General features: G+C 39.7%; 1 protein-coding gene across 1 annotated transcript in view; it reads left to right on the top strand.

The window, feature by feature from the left end:
* Positions 1–16,818, top strand: part of LOC107701452 (nesprin-2-like) — an 84,146-nt gene that overhangs the window by 17,429 nt on the left and 49,899 nt on the right. The window contains exons 29-45 of the mRNA XM_016503455.1: positions 225–378; positions 603–1,207; positions 1,923–2,078; positions 2,178–2,328; positions 2,540–2,698; positions 2,779–2,946; positions 3,677–3,778; positions 3,980–4,183; positions 4,428–4,865; positions 5,269–5,403; positions 5,741–5,995; positions 7,743–9,449; positions 10,559–10,750; positions 11,624–11,779; positions 13,011–13,252; positions 13,766–15,809; positions 16,459–16,793. Coding sequence (XP_016358941.1) covers positions 225–378; positions 603–1,207; positions 1,923–2,078; positions 2,178–2,328; positions 2,540–2,698; positions 2,779–2,946; positions 3,677–3,778; positions 3,980–4,183; positions 4,428–4,865; positions 5,269–5,403; positions 5,741–5,995; positions 7,743–9,449; positions 10,559–10,750; positions 11,624–11,779; positions 13,011–13,252; positions 13,766–15,809; positions 16,459–16,793 — 7,203 coding nt within the window. The remainder of the gene's footprint in view (positions 1–224; positions 379–602; positions 1,208–1,922; positions 2,079–2,177; positions 2,329–2,539; positions 2,699–2,778; positions 2,947–3,676; positions 3,779–3,979; positions 4,184–4,427; positions 4,866–5,268; positions 5,404–5,740; positions 5,996–7,742; positions 9,450–10,558; positions 10,751–11,623; positions 11,780–13,010; positions 13,253–13,765; positions 15,810–16,458; positions 16,794–16,818) is intronic.

The raw sequence follows: 16,818 nt of genomic DNA on the forward strand, positions 1-16,818 counted from the left end.
TATAGAACCCATTATAATCATTTATGCTGTCTACACTGGATGCGTCATGACAAATCCCTGACAGTAAACTGAGGCCTTGCTCTATTTATGACATACTAACACAAAGTTCAAATGATTTGCAATGGTTGCTTATCGCGTCCAGTGTAGACGGCCTCAAGCTGTCCCATACAGTGTAGACACTGTGTAAGTGGCACAATAATAATGTTATTTTATATGTTGTTCAGGGTGAAGTCCCTTGAAACTGCGGTAGAGCTGCTGGAGTCTGCGGACAATCAGATCAGACTGATTTCTGATCATATCAAACAGATTAGTCAGAAACCTCTGAATATTGGAAACTTTGCCGTTGCTGATCCCAAAAATCTACATGAAGAAATAAAGGTACATTATCCTCCAAATTCATCTTCATGCTTGCAGGTACTTGTAGATCTAAATGTTTTTCTCACCTCACAATCAGCAAATCGAACAACTGACACAAAATTTCCTAGGAAAATATGACTTTTGATAGCTTTACCTTTAGGAAATATTTGCTTCCTCATTCAAAGCATACATTTAAATATTTGCGTAATGTACCTTACATGGACTGATGTACTTTGCATGTTCAGCGTCTAGATGAAAGTATCGAGAAGGAGCTGTTTCTGCTTAAGAGTGACGGTTCAGTTAGTGATGCTTCTCATCTGAGTCCCATTGAGCTCCAAGCTCATCTTCCTCTGCAGCAAACGCTCCACGGCCGCACAAAATGCTTGGACCAGCAAAGACAATGTCTGAGAAAGAGTGAATCAGCCCTGGTGGGCCTCGTGAACCTCCTATCCCATCTCCAGAAGGTGAATGCCGAATTCAATGCAGCTCACAACGCATCAAATCACAGTTTAGTCTCTATCCGGCAAAGCCTTCAGCAGGCCAGGGATGAATCGGTTCAGCTAGACCAACTGCTGGATGATGCTGGTATGAGAATAACTCTGGATGATAAACCAGGCAGCTGTCATGAGATGGTTTCAGCTCTGGCTCTGCGTGTTGAAGAGGTCGAGGCCAGACTGGCTGTAGGGCTGAAGCAGTCTGACAGAGGAGGGAAAGGAAGAGTGGAGGGAGAACAGATGGACAGAGCGTTCGGTAGGAAGAGGATGGGCCTGCAGGTCGCCCTGAGGGAGGTGCTGACGGCACTCGAAAAACATGGGCTGAAGGAGCCCACACTTCCTGCACTACAGCACAGGTCAGCAGACTTTAAAACAGGACTGCTTTTCTGTTTTTTTTTCTTTCTTTGTTTTGCATACAGTATTTTCAAGGATAAATTAAATAAAATGAATCCAAAAATGCTAGTAATATTTATTAAAATAATAATTGCAATATACATTTTTAAAAAATCAGGAATGCTTATTTTTCCTCTTGCCTTACATACAATAAATTAAATGTGCTTTAGAAATCATTTAATTAATTTTATATTGTGTATTGCAATTTTTTTTAATTAACCTTTTTGATTTAATTGAATTTATTATAACAAGGTGCTAGTTATGGTAATTAAAATAACAATTGTAATATGCAATATAAATTAAAATACAATAAAAATTAGGGCTGTTTTTTCAGTATTTCATAAAGTATTTCTAAAGCATATTTAATTTAATTCAATTAAATTTTAATTTATCCAAAAATAATAAAACAAGTTACTAGTTATGTCAATTAAAATAACAGTTGAAATATACAATATAAAATAGAATAAACTTTCACCACAATATATATAGACATGTATGGAGATAATGTTGTGATTGATGCATGAGTGCTTTCTCACAGTAACGCCTATATTTGATCCATTTTGGATAGTTAAACAATTGTCAGAATGACTTCTGAGAATTTTCTACCTCTAAATTGGTTACAATAAAGGAGACGATATGCCTCTGTCTCAGTCTCACCAGTGTCTCTCTCTTTCTCAGGTTACGCTTCCTGACAGACATGGAGAGTAAACTGGTTGCACTATGCTCAGAGATTCAGGATCTGACAAATACTTGTGCACAGACAAGCACCTCAGACACAGGCATCAGCGAGCTGCAGATGCAATTGGAAAACGCACACAGAGCAGTCACAGAGAGGTGACGACAAACACATGATTGTATGAAAGCTCTTTGTGAAATGCCATTTTTCTGCACGTATTGCAAAATGGACACATTCGTTTCATGCTTCTATTTCAGTCGTGAACAGTGTGTCTCTCTGACTGAACTACTGAAGAAGTTTCAGAGCTGCCGAAATCGCTTGGGCAGCACTTTGCAGAAAGCAGAGCAGACTATTGGTGATCAGGCCTCCTATATGGGCAAAGACAACCTGCAGCTCTTGATCAGTAAGGTACAAAGTTACTGGAAAATACTAGGTGCAGTGCTTCCATTCCTGGTGGACTGCAGATGGCAGTATTAACTGCATCGTTTTAGATCATTTTTAATATTCACTGCAGATTTATATTTTGAAAAATGTATATATAACATCATTAGATAAAACTGGAGTCAGAGTGAGAATGAATAAATGCATGCCTATTTATATTTTGTGTATGTGTGTGCAGGTGACCAGTTTAAAGTCAGATCTCAGCGGTCTTGGTGACGGGGTGGAGGAGTTCAGAGCTGTGTGTCGGCAGCTGCAGTCTCTGATGAGAAGGATCCCAGACTGTGCTGACACTCCATTTGAGAGTGAGGCTGATTCCCTCATGGACCGCTGGCTTGATGTATGTTCCCTCAGTAATGTAAAATTTCTCACTCTCTTTCTCAAATAATGTACAGCATTGGAATTAACCTGCTATTCCAGGTGACTGAGAAGACAGACTGTCATCTGGACAACCTTCAAGCTGGCTTTTCTCTTTGGGAAAAACTCCTACTGTTGGCTGGAGAAGTGGAGGGCTGGAGCGCCCAAAAGCTGATGACACTTGCTCAGTCAAACCCCTTTCAGACAGAGCAGGACGTGTCTGTCATGGAGGTAAAACCTTTGTTAGTTGACATAATTTTAGGCATAACTTTCAAATACACTTATTTTAGAATTGGAGACCAATGTTAAATATTTTGGGTGTTAAATGAGAAAAATATATCATTATAACTTGTAACTTGTCATTAAGTGAACATTTATGGAAAAGAAATATGATATTGTTAGTGATATTTACACTGCCATTCAAAAGTTTGGGGTCAGTAAGATTTTTCTTTGAAATAAAGGACACGTGATCAAAAGCAAATAAGGAGATATATAATGTTACAAAATAATTTGTTCTTTTGAACTTTCTCTTATTCAAAGAATCCTGAAAAAGGAAAATATGTATCACGGTTTCCACAAAATTATTAAACAGCACAACTGTTTTCAGCATTGATAATAATAAGACATGTTTCTTGAGCACCACATCAGGATATTAGAATTATTTCTGAAGGATCATGTGACTGAAGACTAGAATAATGATGCTGAAAATGTAGCTTTGGCATCATAAGAATAAATTACGTTACTTATTTTACTATATAGTTGATCAAATAAATGTAGCCTTGGTATAGTGAGTATTAGAGACCTCTATTAAATATATATATAACGTACTAACCCCAAGCTTTTGAACAGTTTCTTATGTATATTAGACTTACATAAATGGTGACTTCTTTGATTAAAACAGTTTTTTGTTATGGATGTCACAACTGACAGTATCTGTGTCAAATATAATTGTTTTGCACAGGATGAGCTCAGGATTCAAGAGGAAAACATTGAACATTTCCATCGCAGATCATCAGAGATCCAGGAGCTGCTGCAGAGTTGTGAGTTCCCACTGGAGCTACAGGTGATTTTCGGACACACCAGCAACTTTTCAGAATGCTTTTTTATTTGATTAATGCTAGAGAATGTGTAATGACATTTGTATGCAAAATTGATGTGATATGCTGTGTTCTGTAGGTAAACCTCATGTATTAGTTAGTATTAACCAGCCTAGCTCTTTAACAAATCTTCAAATTTCAGCAAATTCACTAGTTCGTTTTTAAAGGTGATTGAGAGCCAGCTGAGGAAGAAGATGGCAGCGGTGAAGGAGCTCTTTTCTGAGGCCAGTGATGTTTTCAGACAGCTGGAAGCTGCCAAAGGGAAGGTGGCGTCTGATATTGCAGATCACCTGTCCTCCATTCAAACTATCACAAATGCACTGACCTCACTGACCACATCTGAAAGCCCACAGGTCCTCAACACCGTCCAGGTGAATGTTTATGCTTTAAGACTAATCTGTGAACACAGTCAAATGTAATGCAGCTGTGAGGTAATGCAATGTAATGCTGCTGTGCAGTATGCAGTGAAGTTCAGTTTTGGCCATTTTGGTCTACATTTGGCTCTCTCAATGGCTCTGTCACATACTGTACTTGAATTTAAATTAATTTAAATCCTCAATCAGTTCACCTAAAAAAATTTTTTTGATGAGCTAAGCCTACCCTTTTGACTGACAGGGCTTATCGGAGAAGCTGCAAGCAGAGGCAGAGCAGGTTGATGCATTACTGCAGCAGATAAATCTTCTGGCCAGCATTGCAGGTCTAGAAAACCTGCGGGCGCTGGCTGAAGATGGAGCTCAACTTCAAGAAAGCATCTGCGTGGCTAGAGGGCTGGTCACAGAGAAGAGAGAGCAAGCGATGAACCCCAACAGACCTGAAAATCCTCAGATGGTCCGAGATCCCAAGCACATCAAGCCGTGGATAAAAAAAACAGAAGATACTGCGCCTGAGATGCAGTGTGAATCTAATGGTAAAACAGAGGAACAGTCACATGGAGGCCAGACACAAGAGCAGGCCTGCATCTGGGCCAGTGAACTGCATCTGAAGGCCGATTTTCAGGTTTCTGAGGATGAGAACAGACAGATCACACTTGAAGAGAAACTCACAGCTGTGCAGGTAGTTTTCTTGTCAAGGGTCTGTTTGTTCTCAAAGGGTGTGCATTTTTAAAGTGGCCTGAACTGAAATATGAACATTTTTAGCTTTGAGAACTAGAATAAATTAGTTTCTTGGTAACTACTTCAGTAGTTATCGGAGTTATTCACTGTTTGTTTACAGCAATTTAAATTCCATTTCACTCCGTCATATAGTGATCTGAATCACTAAAGGAAATTTATTTTTGAACAGCTCATTTCTACTTGCCCTGCCTATTATAATATAATATAATATAATATTAGGTGTTTAATTTGCAATAATATCTGAACAAATTGTAAATGTAATGTAACTCCATAAAAGGTTCTCAGACATCTTTATCTGCTGCACAGTCCTGTTTACATGTAATTGTGTTAATGTTTTTGTTCAGGATGTGTGTGTTGGTCTTGGTGAGAGTATGAATGAGGAGCCGAGGTGTGCAATGTTAATACAACAGAGCCACGAGAGTCTGGACTCTCTACAGGGCCGGATAGAGGGCAGTTCTCATGACTTAAATGCTTTAAAGGTAAAAGACGCAGACAAAAAGCATTCACCCACAATCATACATACTCATATGTAAAATACTGTACCACTACACTTACATTTTTGCTTCGTTTTAGAAATGTATTCATTACTAACACCTCACCAGGGTTATAGTTTCATCCTTTTCAAATTAGTAATTTTCAAAGTATTGAATATTTTAAATGTTGATTTAAATTCGGTTAAGATTTAGTTCACTTCAGATAAGCTATATCTTTTACATTTAAAGCCTTCTTTAAACCACAATGGAGATGATAGTCTCCATTAGCCCTCTCCAGTCGTCTAATGTAATGAGACTAACTGCCTTGATGGATTCTCGGTAGGCTCCAGAACAAGTGGAAGGAAATCTACTAGAGGTTGAGAAACTGTCTGAGGTCCTGCAGACAAGCTGTACTCCAGAGGGTCAGACTGCTCTCTCCCAAGATGTTTGGACGCTGTTTGGAAAGACTCCAGCCCTGAGGAAGATCTTGGAAGAGGAGAGGACTCAGGAAGGGAACTCTGATCCAGTTCAAAGTTCCATTCAGTGCATCAAGGCTCAGCAGCCTGGAGTATCCACAGAGGAGCTCCAGTCAGTTCAGGTTAGTTGTGGTGTCTCTTTTGCACAGGAAGTGTTCGGGAAAATAAAATGTTTTGAGTGGTTTTAGTACATTTAGGGACCGATCACACACAACGCATTTTTTTTTTTTGCATTGATGCTAATATGACAGTTTCTTTAACAGCAAACCAAAGATTTTAGAGCGCTTGTACTATAATCCTTGTTTAGACTGACAGGACAGCTGATTTGGTGGTTGCCTAGCAACAAAAAAACAAAAGTCAGTGCAGTGCGCCTTTCGTTTTCAAACCTGAGTTTTCTGTCTGATCAGGGCCTTAATAAAGTACAATTAAGCAATATCAGTTGCCTTTATTGTTCCAAACCTGTATGACTGACTTTCTTCTGTAGAACAAAAAAAAGAGGATATTTTGAAAAATATTTCAAAATTTTTTTTCCATACAATGAATGTAAGTGGGGTCCAAAACAACACTGGACCCAATGACTTTTATTGTATGTACAATACTGAGACTTTTTCAAAACGTCATTTTTTTTCTGCAGTAGAAAGTAAATCGAATGAGTTGAGGGTGAGTAAACAATGACAGAATTTGTGTTTGAAGAGGAATCTCTTTTCTGCAATTATTCTTTGACAGATATGCACTTGCTTTTTCTTTCTGGGTCTGGTTTTGGGGCGGCAGGAGAAATGTCACTGCGGCGTGGGCACAGAATCACTCTATCCTAGCTAAAACCTGCTAAATGGAGTACCCACTCTGCTCTGCGTCTAGGGCCATTAATGTAGTATGGCACCTCATTGCTTTTAAGTGCTTGTTTTTTATCTGCTCTCTGAGAAAAATACTGGATATTCCTTGTTTTGCTTTGTGGCACATTACTTAAGCCAGGTGCATTTCTGATGTCATAGCTTATCTTTCGACTACATTATCAGCATTATTCTGCTCTGCCTGATGGTTTCTCAGTTTACTTAGAGAGTTGGAAAATGTGTGACAGTGGGTAGTGCACATGCTGATGCCATAAAGTAAAAACAGCAATATTTTGAAATATGATTAAACTTTAAAATAACTTTTGTTGGAGAGAGTGAATTGGAGTATAAGATGCAACTAAGTTACGAAGATAAGCAGGGCCTGTCCCATGAATAGTTTTAAATGTTAGAATCAAAATTTTAAATTCAGTACGTGCATGTAATGGAAGCCAATTTCAATTAAAAAAAATAATCAGGGAAATTTGCTGATGGTCAGTTGTGTAAGTCAGTACCCTCACGGCTGAATTCTGAAAATATTGCAATATCTTGATAGACTAATCAGGGAGACCAAAATAAAGTGCGTTGACATAATCAAGCCTCGACGAAACAAAGGCATGGATAAGCCTTTCTGCATCAGGCAATGATAGAGAAGGTCGAAGTCTGGCTATTTCATAGATGGAAAAATGTAGTTTTCGAGACCATTTTAATATGGACATCGAACAACATTTTCAGATCAAAATTAACACCAAGATTGCACACTTGAGAGGATAGAGTAACTAATTCAGTCAGTAATCAAATTGGAACTATTACATTTATGCAAAGCCGTTGACATGCCAACAAATAAAAGTTCAGTTCATTGATTTAGGCTATTTAAAACAAGGACAATTTAAGATAAATGTTGAAGTATGCAGTATTGTTATAGTTTTATTTAAAAAAAAAAACTCATATAAAAAATGTCCAGGAGCTGAATAAACGCACATATATTGCTGAATGAAGTTTATCAATATTGGGTCATAATAGTTATGTTTTTGTTTTGCAGGTTGCCGCTGACAGTGAAGTGGATGACAAAGATCGTATGAATGTAAAATTCTTGCCCACAAAGGAAATAAGTAAAACAGAAGATATATCACCTTGCTCAGAACAACAAGCAACCAAAGATTTTGAGAACCTTCCATCAGGACACGACACAAATAAGCAGCAGTCCATGTCTGGATCTAAAGAGAGGGATGAAACTGGATCTGTATTAAGAGAAGATGACCGCAAATTCACTCATGGCTCATCCTGTGAATCATTAAAGCCTGTCTTTACCATAGTGCTGGACTCTGATCTTACCAAATCCAACCAGATCCCACTGACACAACCTGTCCCAGCTTCTTCAACTAAATGGGATACTGTTTCAGTTGTTCATGATGGGACTGCAGAGACATCAGAGGATGGCTTGAAATTCTTGGAAGTCAAACCAAATATTGATGTAGCTGTAGATGAAGAACATGCTGTAATAAGCTCTTCTGATGAACCTGTACATTTATATGCTGATCTTTCAACATCAGAAGTGCAGTTTAAAGAAAACAGCCACACCGACAACACTGAACCCACTCATTCTGCTCTAGACCTTGATTTCAGACCTAAACCAGAGAAGGACTCATCTACTCAAGCATTTGACCCAATGCTTTTTTACCCAGAGAAGTATCAAGCAAGCTCTGGAACGGCTAAGAAAGTATTTACCATCATCCTGGATGTTGATACTCCTACATTATCATCAGACGGGTATCAATTACTGCAAGAGACACAATGTACAGGTCCTGATGACTCAACCACAGATGAATTCTCCCATTCAGATGTAAAAAATCAACAGAAGAACTCCTTTGGTACTGAGAAACATGAAGGCAGAACGGCTGAACTAGGTCTTTCAGAAAAGTTCAATGTGAAATCAAGTAGCTCTGAAATGCAGCCAGGACAGAAGGAAGCTCCGCTTATCCAACCCCAAACCCCTGAGATCATAGAGATTGACGTTCAAAAAGATGAAAAAGAGAAGCAACATGAAGTCACTGATGCAGAAGCATCAAGCCAAATGGATGTCCACACTGGAGAAGGCAGTGAGTCAGGGTCTGTAGTTCACCAGCAGGATGTCCCAATGTTGGAGAGTCATGATGAGGATGACAACAACACCTTTGAAGAGCCTTCAAATGAAGCAAACACACTTCAAAAGCCTCCAAAAGTTGCTAAAGGTAGGAAGAAGAAGAGAAAACCAGTTGGTGCAGAAAAAGCAAACAGTATCCGTAATAAAAAGCTGAACACATGTAAATCTGAACATAAGAACACAACTCACTCAGAAAGCCTTCAAACTTCAGAGGTCAGGCTGTCGGATGCCACCGATACTGCCTGTGTCAGTACAAAGACTGTGTCTTCAGACTTCAGTCAACCAAACACTGCAAAGCCATTGAGTACAGAAAACAAACTAACAGTGGACACTGTGCAGAAAGAGACCTTGAATCAAACTGAGGATGGACATTTTGAAAACATTAGCATCTCACTTGCCGGAGATGCCCATATTAATACCACAGATATGGTTTTAGCAGCAGTGGAGTCTGTACAGTCAACACATACAGAGGACTCAGAACTAGCGCCAGAAGATTCTTCATCTGATAGTATAACACAATTTTCTACCACAGTCCCATCAGAGTTACAACTCGGCCATACTGAAGCTCAGAGGACAGAGGATTCAGATGGCAGTTTCCATTTGCAGGTAAGATTCACATAGTTTTTTTTATTTTTTTTATAAATTCTTCAAAAATGCAGGCCAATCTATTGCACGTGTCATGTGACGTCACTCACAAAAACCTTGGTGGTCATGTTCAGTACCTGAATGAAATGTTTTTTCAAGCACTTTTAATGTGCCTTTTGTTATTCAAAACCTTTTTAAACTTATTTAACGATTCAGGATTCAGGAGGACATCATTTGTAATATGGCACATGGGTAGTGAACTTGCAATGCTTTTGCTACAAGCAGAAAATTATTTCTTTTCCATGTTCAATTGATGCCTTTTCATTTTACATTTTACACCATTCACAGTTCATTCAAAGAAGGAAATTGCTAAAGAATATCAGTGAATAAAAATCATTGAAAGGATTTTAAAAGCTCTATAATTTGCACTGAGACAATTACATTCATTTTCTCCTTTTGTAGTTGATGTAGGCTCATGGTTTCAAAAAATGATCTGAAAGAACTTTCATCATCTGAATGTGTCATAATTATGCCAAGCTGTGCAAAAGACTGGCATTGACCATTTTTATTTGCACTCAAAGCAATTAGTTCAACATTTGTGAATGTTGTTTCCTTGCACTTTTTGCCATTGGAATTTAACAGTCATATTACACCAAAATATTATTGAATGAATCCGTGAGATTTATTCTATTCTATTCCCCGTAGGCATCATTCCTGTATCATTCCATGTGTTGGCATTCTAATAGATTTAACCCTCTAGCCTTTATCATGGTTACTGTATATTGTGGCACTTATCCATTGCATATTGCTTTGATATCAGGTTATGCAGTATTGTTTCTGTGAGCAAGAACTTCATTAGGCTTCGTTATACCAACTACTTTTAGTTAGCGTTACTTCCTGCAGTACCGCCTCCTGAGGTTGTTTTAGGCTTGAATGCACACCACGCCTTTAGAGGGAAGACTCAATTCCCAACTTGGCAGCATTCCTTGCTCTTCTGACACCGTGACTTAACGAGTCAAAACCAGAGCTGTTTCCCTTTTAAATGAGCAAACAATGTTGTTTGCTGTGCAAGCAATGTTGTGGTGAAAATTTTCACTGAAATATAAACTGACACTTTTGCTTTGTTGTAGTATGAAGAAATGCACAGAGCAAATTCAGATTCATCTGCCGGGAACAAAACGTCCCAAAACAGAGGATCAGGAGCAGACGGTGAGGATCAAACGAGGCATGCGGAGCAGCCTACTGGGACACATGTGTGGGCCACTTTACTGAACACCATCACTAATGTTCAGCCCCTTCTGATCACCAGTCACGGTACTGAGGTATGTATACATTATGATTTTGTTTATGAATTGAACTAGAAAAACTCAAGCAGCGTTACTTCCTTCAGTACCGCCTCCTGAGGTTGTTTTAGGCTTGAATGCACACCACGCCTTTAGAGGGAAGACTCAATTCCCAGCTTGGCAGCATTCCTTGCTCTTCTGACACCGTGACTTAACGAGTCAAAACCAGAGCTGTTTCCCTTTTAAATGAGCAAACAATGTTGTTTGCTGTGCAAGCAATGTTGTGGTGAAAATTTTCACTGAAATATAAACTGACACTTTTGCTTTGTTGTAGTATGAAGAAATGCACAGAGCAAATTCAGATTCATCTGCCGGGAACAAAACGTCCCAAAACAGAGGATCAGGAGCAGACGGTGAGGATCAAACGAGGCATGCGGAGCAGCCTACTGGGACACATGTGTGGGCCACTTTACTGAACACCATCACTAATGTTCAGCCCCTTCTGATCACCAGTCACGGTACTGAGGTATGTATACATTATGATTTTGTTTATGAATTGAACTAGAAAAACTCAAGCAACTTTCGGCAAATTAAACATTTGCACTTTTGAGACAAAAAATGGCTTCAGAAAAAAAGTACAGTTTGTATTTCTGTATCTGTTATAAGTTAAAACCAAGATTTACTTTTGCTTTCAAATATAACTGACTATTATCTGTTAATCAACTCATTTTTAATCAGTCTTTGACTGTAAGACCATATATTCCCTCAAGGATTCTGGGAGGAAATTGCAAAGGAAGGAGAAATTTCCTGTGCTATTTGCTGCTTTTATCTGTACCATTTTCTTTCTGACTGTTTAAAATTTTTCACTATAGTTTCAAATTTTAATACTTAAAAAAATATATTTTTTTTCAGGAATCTAGACCAAGGAAAGATTCCTGGCTTCAGAACTCGTCACTCTTAGAGTCTGACAGCGGTCTGGCATGGACTGTCCTGTGGGTTTTGAGATGTCGTTACAGACCTGCCCAACTTAGCATTGTACATATGGCTCGTCAGCTGGAAGAAATTGAGGTACAGTACATTACCTCATTGCACTGGTTTCTCCAAAACCTCCAGCTGTAAACAGCTGTTGACAGTAGTGGTTGTCAGTACTAGTCATGAAGATCCAGGCTACGTCCACATTAAACCGTTAACATTCAAATTATTTTTCGTTTCAAAACATTCTCCATCCACACTAGCGTTTTCAAGTGTTTTCCAAAAGTTTCTCATCCACACTGAAACGTCGGAAAACATTACATTTACCTTACTGCGCATGTGTAAAACCTCATAAAAAGCTCACTGAGATGATACAGATGGAGCAGACATAAGTTTTCATGCAATTCTTCTAGCACTATCATTTTATTTACGAAAATATCCCAACATTCACTGGTGTCCAGGTCACACTCACTCACTATTTGTTTGATGTAAAATGCAACTGCCCTCATGTTTAGCCGCAGGACAGCAATTGTGAGTAAATTTCTGTCATCTTTGCAGGACTGTAATATGAAGAGTGTACAAAGTAACATATCATTAGCAACAGTGTGAAAATAGCACATAACAGGCATAATACCGTTATAAACCGATATCTATTGGTCAATGCACGTCACATGACTAAACATGCGTCATCGTTTTCAAAAACCTAAGTTTTCACAGTCCACACTACAATACGAAAACGGCGTTTTCAAATTGTATCCACTTTGGAGAGCGTTTTCAAAAAGCTCTGTTTTCCTTGACAAAAATGCCGTCTCCGTGTGGATGGAAGGCCAAAACGGAGAGAAAAAAATGCGTTTTCAAACTAAACTGTATTAGTGTGGACAATGCCCCAATCTACCATTTTTCAAAAACAGCCCGAACAGTCCCTCGCTACACCCAGGAGATGTCTGATTACAAAACATATGACTTAAAATGAAGATTTCCAGGTCACATGTAATCAGATTTGTAACTGATTATGTCAACTCCTTTGTTTAAAAGGTCAGATGTTCTTGCTTCCATTGGAGCTCAAGATGATCTTTAGGTCATCTCAAGTCATGCTGGTGAACATTATCATGTTTTACATAAACTTTTGGAGTTGATGCAGCTCGAGTGCTCCTGTAATTAAAGCAGAAGGGACAAACCAACTACAAAAACCTTCTGAAATTCACATGCGTTCCATGTATTGTGTATGCAAAACTAGTTTAAATCTGGCTCACAAGTGAAACTTTTGAATTATAACCATTTAAAATTACAGTAACAAATGTTATGTCATGATATCTGTGTGTCATAGATCTGCCGGCAATATGTCCTGGAGCAGGTGTCTAGACTGCCTCAATGTGAATCTAGTGCAGGACGCTCCACAGAGCTTGAGATGAGCATAGAGGACAGATGGAACAGAGTACTGCTGGATACCTCAACCATGGTGGAGTTCAAAAAGGCACAGCTCCAGCAGGCCACACAGTACCACCAGCAAAAACGGGTTCTCACGGATACTCTACATAACCTGGAGGCTGAGCTCAACACAATGACACCGTGAGCATCCTCGACATTTTCTGTGTGTGTGTGTGTGTGTGTGTGTATTCAGGAAAACCATACATTATGAGGAAAAAATGTCCCCACAAAGATGGCAATATCCAAAATCCTTGTCCTTGTGGGGACATTTTTTGGTCCCCATGAGGAAAATATCATATCAATCATACAGAATGAAATTTTTTTTTTATCTAAAAATGCAGAAAGTTTTGTGGGTAGGGTTTAGGCTAAAGGGACAGAAAATACAGTTTGTACAGTATAAAAACCATTATGCCTATGGAATATCCCCATAAAACATATATACATACATACATACATATACATATACATATATATGTACACATACATATGTATAGCTTGTTTAAAATTAATTGTAAATGGTCAATGAAGTAAACTGTTGGAAATAGTCATAATAAAGAATGAGTGGGTGTGTCCATTACAGTACTGTACCTGTATTGATAGTGTAGATGTTGTACAACAATGAAAAGTAACTACATTGTTCTGACATTTATGAAGGGATTGCATTGACAGCAGCACCTTGCAAGTGGAGAAGCTGAATGCATTCCTGAAGAACATGCAGAAGAAGAGAGGCATACTAGAGGAACTCCTACAGACATGCTCTCAGATTTCAGCCCATCTGGATGAGGCAGAGGGACCTGTGGCCTGCATTGAACCTTTCAGGACTTTACAGGAGAGATGGCAAACTATAGAGCGGGTTGCCTCCAGCAGTCTGTGGTGTGCTAACATCTGCACAGCAGAAGTATCTGCACTCCTGCAAGAAGCCAGAGATCTGCACCATGAACTGGAGCTTCTGGAGAAGTCAGTTTCTCTTCCGCATCCCTCTCGAGGACAGATGGACTGCCGAAGTGAGCTACAAGAAACTGTCAGATCTGCAAACCTGACAGCATTAGCGGAGCTCTACGTGTACCTTCTTGAGGTCTCTCAGGCTCTTTCCTCAAGTCCGCTGGGAAAAAAAGAGCTCAGAGATGTGGAGGACGCAATGCAGGGCCTGAATTCTCAGCTTGCTCTGACTCAGGAGACGCTCAGCTCTCAGACTTCGAATGGCAATGGCTGTTCACCGATCACGAGGATTATCAGGGACTACGTTACATGGGCTAAACATTCGGAAAGCAAAGTCAGCAGGAGAAGGAGGTTGGCTCTGTTTCCTGAAGAGGCGAGTCACCAGGTCAGCCACATGAAGAAACTGCAGTCTGAAATATCTCTTAAGAAGTTTCAGTTGGCCTCTGTATTGAAAGAGCTAAGAGAGGAAGTTACAGGACTTGACAAGGAGGATTCCATGTCTCCCACCCTTGCTTCCCTAGAGGATTTGTATGTTAAGATTACAGAGAAGACCGAATGTGCTGTTGCAGAAATGAACAGAATGTTTCATATAAGAGAGAGACTGTGGAAACAGATCACTGACAGCAGCTCTTGGTTAACCTCAGTATTAGAAAAAGAGTCTGGTAAAACAGTGGCTTCTGAACCTAAAACTACTATCCCAGAATTGAGGGTTCAGCTTCAGGTATGCACAGAGGCTTTGAAGGAAGCTGAGAGACAAGCAAATAACTTGGAGACTCTGTTAGATGAAGTAAAAAGTGTGAATCACGGTCTGAGTGTACTCGAAAGCTTTCAGCTTATCAATAGGCTAACAGCCTTACAAGAAGAGGTCTCTAGGGTTGTGAACCGTAAGTGGGCCTTGCACTGGGTGCTTGAAGAACTCCTTCATGCTCAGGAATCTTCTGCTGAGGAACAGAACGTTATTCTGAAGAGCTTGAGACAGATGAGTGCTGATGTCATGAGGCAGAAGTATCCCGTAACAAGGGACTCGCTCTTGGCTCTTGAACCTGTTCAGCACATTCTGATGGAGCTCCTGTGCAAGGTGCCGGAAATTCCACACTGCCCAGATTCTCGGAGAAAAGAGATGCTCAACGCTGTACTAGACCTACAGAGGAGAATGCATCTGCTGGAGTTGCAAGCCAAAGAGCATGAGGAGTGCCTCATTTTAAGGCAGCACATAGAGAACTCCAGAGAGGTGGTGAAGAAGAGCTTGTCGCAGATTGTAGACTCGAGTGTAGGAGCTGACATAAGGCTCGGCTTTTGTCAGGCTGTCCTGGTGGAGCTACCTCTGGTGAGAATGACATGTCAAGAGGCCGCTGACCACCTTGAGGCCATTTCGAAAGATCTCTATCCATCCCAGCTGACAGCAGAAAGGCAAAAAATCAGTTTGGTCATTGAGCAGCTCGCCTCTTGGGAGCTCACAGTAAAAAATGAGGCTAAAACCCTTGAGTGCTTTCTTGCGAAGCGACTTGGGAGTCCTACAGACCTCAGTCCATTCACTGAGCTCTTCAACAGTGTCAGGCAGCAGCTGAAGGAGAGCATCTGCTTGGAGCCAGATAATGAGACCATTGATGCAGAGCTACGAAAGCACTGGATGCGAATCCAGACCGTTGAGTCTGTTCTACGAATGCTAGAGCACTGCAGGAAAGCAGTAGATGCTGAAAGCTACCAGACGACCACTGGTCTTGGCCAGAAAACTCTTAATGATTGCGGTATGCATATGGTAAGCTCCATGCGTCCGTGCATTTTAAAATCACTAATACCACTAGAATGCTACTTTTGTAACCATTGTAGTTTTCTTCAAGTATGCATGTGACAGCATTGGTATTTTTGAGGGCTTTTTAGTACGACTGTGTATAGATTTGTGATTTGATTTGTTTTGTGATTCTGATTCATTTGGTTATATTTCACTTATATATAAATTTTCGCTGTTTTCTAGTGTTTTATACTGATTCAAACTAGTAACTCCTCTTTTTGAATTATTCATTAAAAGAATCTGTTTAAAAGAGTCAATCATTTCTGGTCAAACCAGTTGTTTTTGAATTGGATTATACTGGTTCTGTTTTGTTTGTTTTTACATGCAGCCCCCGACAGCTACTTAATAGAAAGACATTTATTGCCATTAATTTCATGGTACACAGATTTTTATTAATTTTTTTTTTTACATTAGATGTAATACAGACTGTGAAATCTGCAGCAGCGGAAGTGCTATACAAACAGCAATATATCTTGGAGTTTTAAAACTCGATATTGGGATTGTTCAAATGAAAATCACGATCATTTGGAAAAAATTTATATTAAACCCATCTCTAGTTTTTAGAAAACTATGTGTGTTGTTTATCCAATTTCTAAATTTGTGTTTCACTGTCCAGGACAAGCTGCTCCAAGCTCGGGAGGCACTGAAGCATTACCACTGGGCTGTTCAGAGTGCAGAGAGCTTCTTTCAGCAGATTGGATCCAATCTAATGATCCCCTCTGATGGCTTCAAAGGCTACAAAGAGCAGCATCGCTATATTCAACAGATTTTCAGCACTCTGGTTGAGGGTTTCCAGGCCCGCTTGTCTGAAGTTGGTGCTTCTGTTCCCCAGCAGACATGCCTCTCCATCCCTCTAACCGAGCAGCTTCATATTGAGGTTTTGAGTCACCTTATAGTACAAGATGCCAAATTAGAATCTCAGGCTCAGCTCAGACTTGAGGCCTTACAGAGGTTGGTCATACTCTATAAAGCACGC

This window comes from Sinocyclocheilus anshuiensis, unplaced genomic scaffold (assembly GCF_001515605.1).
Source record: "Sinocyclocheilus anshuiensis isolate Anshui unplaced genomic scaffold, SAMN03320099.WGS_v1.1 scaffold1051, whole genome shotgun sequence".
In the NCBI taxonomy this organism is placed as follows: Eukaryota; Metazoa; Chordata; class Actinopteri; order Cypriniformes; family Cyprinidae; genus Sinocyclocheilus; species Sinocyclocheilus anshuiensis.